The 7,500-nt window shown below is 40.2% G+C and overlaps 1 protein-coding gene across 6 annotated transcripts in view; it reads right to left on the bottom strand.

Annotated features, from left to right (window-relative positions):
- The window catches only part of LOC135094046 (ankyrin-1-like), a 131,247-nt gene that overhangs the window by 59,297 nt on the left and 64,450 nt on the right, over nucleotides 1-7,500 (bottom strand). For 5 of the 6 annotated variants that reach the window (XM_063993788.1, XM_063993785.1, XM_063993787.1 and 2 more), the window contains 2 exons: nucleotides 7,457-7,500; nucleotides 3,720-4,126 (listed from right to left, as the gene is read on the bottom strand). The exon at nucleotides 7,457-7,500 is cut by the window's right edge and continues 257 nt beyond it. In XM_063993788.1, coding sequence (XP_063849858.1) covers nucleotides 3,720-4,126; nucleotides 7,457-7,500 — 451 coding nt within the window. The remainder of the gene's footprint in view (nucleotides 1-3,719; nucleotides 4,127-7,456) is intronic. The other variant, XM_063993790.1, reaches the window with a different exon arrangement.

Consider the following 7,500-nt stretch of genomic DNA (forward strand, 5'->3'; position numbering starts at 1 on the left):
ATAAAGGGGTAAATTCCTCACTTTTTTTTCTCGATCCAAACTTTCCAAACCTTGGTTTAACACAGCTTGTTCTCGTGTTATACATGATAGAGAGGTGACCCACAAAAGCCTTCCATCAACTGAATCTCATGCACTTCATATTTCTGCCCAGAACCATGCCAAGTCTGTTCTCCAGCTAGCCAGAAACTCCTTCATTAACAGTGTCAAAATCTTTCAAGATCTAACTCCACTCGTGATTTCTGGCATCTAGCCAAAAATATCTCAAATAACTTTGCTTCTTCTTCTTTCCCTCCTTTATTTCATCCAGACGGCACCACGGCTATCACATCTATTTCTAAAGCTGAACTCTTCACTCAAAGCTTTGCTAAAAACTCTACCTTGGATGGTTTTGGGCTTGTTTCTCCCTTTCCTCCACCCTCTGACTACTTCATGCTACTTATTAAAATTCTTTGCAATGATTTTTTTCATGCCCTCGATAGCCGAAACCATCGGAAGGCTTATGGACTTGATGAGGTCCCTCCTACTGTTCTCCGAAACTGTGCCTCCGTGCTTGCACCTTGCCTAGTCAAACTCTTTCAGCTATGTCTGTCAACATCTACTTCTCCTTCTTGCTGGAAGTTTGCCTACATTCAGCCTGTTCCTAAAACTGGTGACCGTTCTAATCCCTCAAACTACCGTCCTATTGCCTTAATTTCCTGCCTATCTTTTTGAATCTATCCTCAACAGGAAGATTCTTAAACATCTATCACTTCACAACCTTCTATCTGATCGCCTGTATGGGTTCCATCAAGACCGCTCTACTGGTGGTCTTATGGTTTTCCTTACTGAGTCTTGGTCATCCTCTTTTAGAGATTTTAGTGAAACTTTTGCTGTTGCCTTGGATATATCAAAAGTTTTTGATAGAGTCTCGCACAAAGCTTTGATTTCCAAACTACCTTCCTACGGCTTCTATCTTTCTCTCTGACACTTCATCTCAAGTTTTCTTTCTGACCGTTCTATTGCTGCTGTGGTAGACGGTTACTGTTCTTCTCCTAAATCTATTAGCAGTGGTGTTCCTCAAGGTTCTATACTATCACCCACTCTCTTCATTCATCAATGACCTTCTAAACCCCCCCCCAAAAAAAAAATAAATAAAATAAATGAATAAATAAATAAATAAATAAATAAATAAATAAATATATATATATATATATATATATATATATATATATATATATATATATATATATATATATATATATATATATATATATATATATATATATATATATATATATATATATATACGAGTATATATGTAGGAAGGACACAGACCTAGGGCAAAAAAATTCAATAAAAAAAAAAAAAAAACACTGAAACGCCAGTCCCATAAAAGGGTCAAAGCAGTAGTAAAAAAATGATGAATAAGTGTCATGAAACCTCCCACTTGAAGGAATTAAATTCATAGGAATTCAAGGCATAGGAATTCAAGGCATACAGAAACAGGCAGGGAGTTCCAGAGTTTACCAAAGAAAGGGATGAATGATTGTGAATACTGGTTAACTCTTGCGTTAGAGAGGTGGACAGAATAGGGGTGAGAGAAAGAAGAAAGTCTTGTGCAGCGAGGCCGCGGGAGGAGAGGAGGCATGCAGTTATCAAGATCAGAAGAGCAGTTAGCATGAAAATAGCGGTAGAAGACAGCTAGATATGCAACACTGCGGCGATGAGAGAGAGGCTGAAGACAGTCAGTTAGAGGAGAGGAGTTGATGAGACGAAAAGCTTTTGATTCCACCCTGTCTAGAAGAGCAGTATGAGTGGAACCCCCCAAACATGTGAAGCATACTCCATACATGGACGGATAAGGCCCTTGTACAGAGTTAGCAGCTGTGGGGGTGAGAAAAACTGGCAGAAACGTCTCATAACACCTAACTTCATGGAAGCTGTTTTAGCTAGAGATAAGATGTGAAGTTTTCAGTTCAGATTATAATAAAGGACAGACCGAGGATATTCAGTGTAGAAGAGAGGGACAGTTGAGTGTCATTGAAGAAGAGGGGGTAGTTGTCTGGAAGGTTGTGTCGAGTTGATAGATGGAGGAATTGAGTTTTTGAGGTATTGAACGATACCAAGTTTGCTCTGCCCCAATCAGAAATTCTAGAAAGATCAGAAATCAAGCGTTCAGTGGTTTCCCTTCGTGAAATGTTTACCTCCTGAAGGGTTGGACGTCTATGAAAAGACGTGGAAAAGTGCAGGTTGGTATCATCAGCGTAAGAGTGGATAGGACAGTTTGGTTTAGAAGATCATTAATGAATAATAAGAAGAGTGGGTGACAGGACAGAACCTAATAGATTTAGGAGAAGTACCTTTTGTGGGCCACCTCTCTATCATGTGTAGCACGAGAACAAGCTGTGTTAAACCAAGGTTTAGAAGCTTTAGGACGAGAAAAAGAGTGAGGAATGTACGCCTCCATGCCAGACACTATCATCTCTGTTATGCGCTCAGCACACAAAGACGGATCTCTGACACGGAAGCAGTAGTCATTCCAAGGAAAATCAGCAAAATACCTCCTCAACTAGCAGAGGCAAAACCCGAGGCACTTTCACTTAGGGGATCCTGAGGAGGGATTGGAGCGATAGGACAAGATACAGATATGAGATTGTGATGGAAGGAGTCCAACGGAGAAGAAAGGGTGACAGCATAAGCAGGATTAGAGATCAGGAAAAGGTCAAGAATGTTGGGCGTATGTCCAAGACGGTCAGGAATACGAGTAGGGTGTTGCACCAATTGCTCTAGGTCGTGGAGGATAGCAAAGTTCACCAGGATGGTCGTTGAAGGGAGAGGAAAGCCAAAGCTGATGGTGAACATTGAAGTCTCCAGGAATGGAGATCTCTGCAAAAGGGAAGAGGGTCAGAATGTGCTCCACATTGGAAGTTAAGTAGTCAAAGAATTTCTTATAGTCAGAGGAGTTAAGTGAGAGGTTTACAGGACAGATGAATTTAGTTTGAGAGTGACTCTGTAGTCATAGCCAGATGGTGGAAAACTCGAAAGATTCAAGAGCGTGGGCACGAAAGCAGGTTAAGTCATTGCGCACATAAACGCAGCATCCAGCTTTGGATCGAAAATGAGGATAGAGAAAGTAGGAGGGAACAGAAAAGGGGCTACTGTCAGTTGCCTCAGACATCTGAGTTTCAGTGAGGAAAAGAAGATGAGGTTTAGAAGAGAGGTGGTGTTCTGCAGATTGAAAATTAGATCTTAGACCACGAATGTTGCAGAAGTTAATGAAGAAAAAGTTGAAGGGGGTGTCAAGACACTTAGGGTCGTCGACAGAAAGGCAGTCCGACCTGGGGACATTTATGGTCCCCTCCCCAGATGGGGAGTCCGAGGCTGGTGTCGCCAGAATTTAATATATATATATATATATATATATATATATATATATATATATATATATATATATATATATATATATATATATATATATATATATATATATATATATATATATATATATATATGTATGTATATATGTGTGTGTGTGTGTGTGTGTGTGTCTGTGTGTGTGTGTGTGTGTGTGTGTGTGTGTGTGTGTGTGTGTGTGTGTGTGTGTGTGTTTATGTATACTATTGATTTCACAGTGGCATTTCCATCAGAAGTTCCAAAACGCGCGATATTCATTCATTGATGAAACACTAAAGGTAGATAAAACGTGAAAGAAGGAAGAAACACACCACAGCCTTACGTACCACTTCTCTCACACGCTGAAACTCGTCCTTCACTGCAGCACTACCATTCTTGGCCAGCCAGGTCTCCACCTCGTAGCGACCAAACAGCACGGCCACGTCAAGTGGGGTGCGTCCATCATTGTTTTTCACGAACGGGTTACTATATCGCTGAATCAACCACTTCAGCACCGCTACACTCCCGCCGTACGCAGCACAATGTAGGGGTGTGTGGCCAATACTATCTTTAGCAGTAAGAGGCCAGCCCGCATCCACTAGCTGCTCCAGTATTTCCACGTGGCCACGGAAACTGGCAAGGTGTACAGGGGTGAATGCCTCGAGGTGCTCCGGCATGGGAGGGGTGACAGGTATGAGGGCTGCTACACACTGCTGGTGGCCACGCGCTGCAGCAAGGTGGAGGGCGGTACTTCCTGCATGTGTGTGTGTGTGTGTGTGTGTGTGTGTGTGTGTGTGTGTGTGTGTGTGTGTGTGTGTGTGTGTGTGTGATTGAAGAAAAAGGGTCATATTATTTATATGATAACAACTATATTTATTAGAATTTCTATTGTTCATAACTATCATTATTATTATGATTATTTTATTATTTTTACTATTATTATTATTATTATTATTATTATTATTATTATTATTATTATTGTCATCATTATTAATAATATTATCATTATAATCTTGGTGATGATGATGACGATAATAATAATAATAATTATAATAATAATAATAATAATAATAATAATAATAATGATGATAATAATAATAATAATAATAACAATAATAATAATCCTTATAAATGATCGTTATTATCATCACCACCACCACCACCATCCTCAACCTTACCACCACCACCACAACGACCGCCACCACCACCAACTCCAATACCTGATATCACCACCTCTTGCGCCACTATTATCAACGCCACCACTACCAAGACCATCACTAATACCTTTATCACCACGGTAATCATCACCACCACCACCATCATCACTACAAAGTTTAGGTGTGTCCTTCAGACTAGATGGACGTCGGTGCTCAGGTCGTCACCTCACCTGCCAGCTCATCACTTCATTATTACTATACAGATGAAATTTCTTTTGGTTTGCGTTTACCTCGCTAAGCAGTAGACATTTCCAAATGTGGAAGGTTTGCTGGTACGACACCGTTTAGTCAGCGACTAGTGACACTGCAGGATAATTATTAGTTGAGCTTACTATCCTCATGTGTGTTTCTCCTTCGTGCAGTCTCGTTTTGTAGGTGCTATTATCTTAGTCATGCCCCACTCAGAGACCATGACTAATTCCCATTCTCCTCGCCCTTCGTTAGGAAAGGAATTATTGCTCAATGATAGATCAATGAAATATGTTTTGAACTATCCGAGCACAACAAGAAAGTCCTTTGCTTTACATCGTGTTTCGTTTGACGTCACCGGCATCCCCATTCTGATTCATCACCCTGGTAAGATCTCTGTTCAGGTTCCTCTAAGAAAAAAAAAAAAAAAATCTAGAATGATATTGCTCCCTCTGCTTTGCCTACTGAAGTTGACGATAATTCTGGCCCTAATAATACTGAGGATCATAATTATGTCGGTTCATCTTATTAGATAACAAGAATAAAAAAACAAAACAAAAAAAAACAAGCATCCTTATGTCATCAGTGCTCCACTTCCTGACATCCACCAGGCCCCTCCCTCTTTCAACGACGCCACTGCTGATCTCGCTTCAATCCCGCCACCACACCATTGCCCGCAGCCTTGCCTTCTTTTCCTGAAGACTTCATACTTCCCTAACCTCTTCAGCTTTCACCCTCCTTGCCTCGGCTTCAGCTTCCAGCTCAAGCCTCCTCATTTCCAACTAAAACTTCATCCTTAGACATTCGTTCTGTCTGTCTAACAATACTAAGAGTCAGGTTAATAGGACTGCCGCGAACACTATTTGCGGGGCTGTGTATCCGAATACATGCTCCCATTTCCTGCAGGCACAGGACACTCACGCCACCAGCTTTTCTTCCCATGGGTTTGGCTAGATACAAACATACAAAGAATACAAAATAAAGTAAATAACATTGAAACTGCCTCTCCCACATGACTGCGAAAACTTGCAGCAAATCCTGGCGAGACGTCGCCAATTTTGTTCTGATTGCGAGCCACATTTCTATCAAGCTGCCACTGATTCGGGTCAGTTTCCCCTAGACTACAGCTTGTAGTCGAGGGCAGGGCTTAAACGAAAACGAATCCAAGTAACTTGTCATGGCAGCAAACAGCATTTGTTCAAGGTTGCCACCTCTGCCTCCAGTACAGAGGAATAAAACAAGTAACTAAAGTTTATGACAATCGCTGGAAAGGACTCGCACAGGCACGTTCTATGAAGGCAGAGACGAGACTGACACCACAAAGACAAGGTTATAATATTCTGAAACTACCATCAATAGGAGCAACCACCCGCACTCTCAGAATATCATAGTACGCAGGTGTGAGTTCAGCTGGACGCCAATCTCTCAGAAGACGGACTTTATCCTCTAAATTTTATAAATACTATAATTCCAGAGAAATTAGAGACTGACAAAACACAAGAGAAAAAAATCCTCTGCCCACTAACTTACACAAACAGAACAAATCACAAGGCAAGTCGCATTTAGGTAAATACACAAGCCAGGAGAGTCAATTCGACTCTGACAAACGGCAACCAGACCAAGCGAGTCTCTTCCCACCTGATCCGAACAACAGACTTCTACACAAGAACTATAACTCTAAGCTGGCGAAACAGAGAATGTACAGTGTTTCTGAGATCCCGGAAGAACACCAAATTCAGTCCAGAACTACAGGCCAACTACAATGTACCAAACTATGAGGTGTATATTTAACAATCCAAATACTATTTGATTTATGGCCCTCAAAGTACACTTCACACCGCATAGCTCTCCCTGCAGTCTTTACCCACTACAAAGGACAGAAAAAAAAAAAAAAAAAAAAAAATAAGCATACTGAAATTCTGGACAGACACCCGACACCCGAGCCTGATTACGTGGATTATAAGGAGGAAAGGTATGGAAGGAGAGAAGGTAAAACGGGGCGCCAGCCCCAGGTCATCAAGACCTGGGGTTAGTAAATTACTACACAGTTATCAAAGGGGCTGGCTAGTGTCTGATTCTTATTTACTGAATTGTGCCTTCCAGTCTTTATTGTGCCTAAATCTCTGCTCTCCAGGTCAAAGGCAAAGCAGGAAAATCAAAATAGAATACTAGGATTGGGCAAAGGGTGGGAATATATATATATATATATATATATATATATATATATATATATATATATATATATATATATATATATATATATATATATATATATATATATATATATATATATATCAACTTCATAACGGAAGATCTCACTTACTTCTCCCCTCCTTCTCACAATCTCATGCTTCTCACTTTAATTCTTGGGTATATATATATATATATATATATATAGAGAGAGAGAGAGAGAGAGAGAGAGAGAGAGAGAGAGAGAGAGAGAGAGAGAGAGAGAGAGAGAGAGAGAGAGAGAGAGAGAGAGAGAGAGAGAGAGAGAGAGAGAGAGAGAGAGAGAGAGAGAGAGAGAGAGAGAGAGGGGCCGTAGACTCGTGTGTGTCTATATATATATATATATATATATATATATATATATATATATATATATATATATATATATATATATATATATATATATATATATATATATATATATATCATCATCAAAAGTACATCCTTACCTGTACTATCCGTCGCCAAAGCATTCGCACCGAGGGCCAGCAGT

Source organism: Scylla paramamosain, chromosome 44 (assembly GCF_035594125.1).
Source record: "Scylla paramamosain isolate STU-SP2022 chromosome 44, ASM3559412v1, whole genome shotgun sequence".
NCBI classification, from domain to species: domain Eukaryota; kingdom Metazoa; phylum Arthropoda; class Malacostraca; order Decapoda; family Portunidae; genus Scylla; species Scylla paramamosain.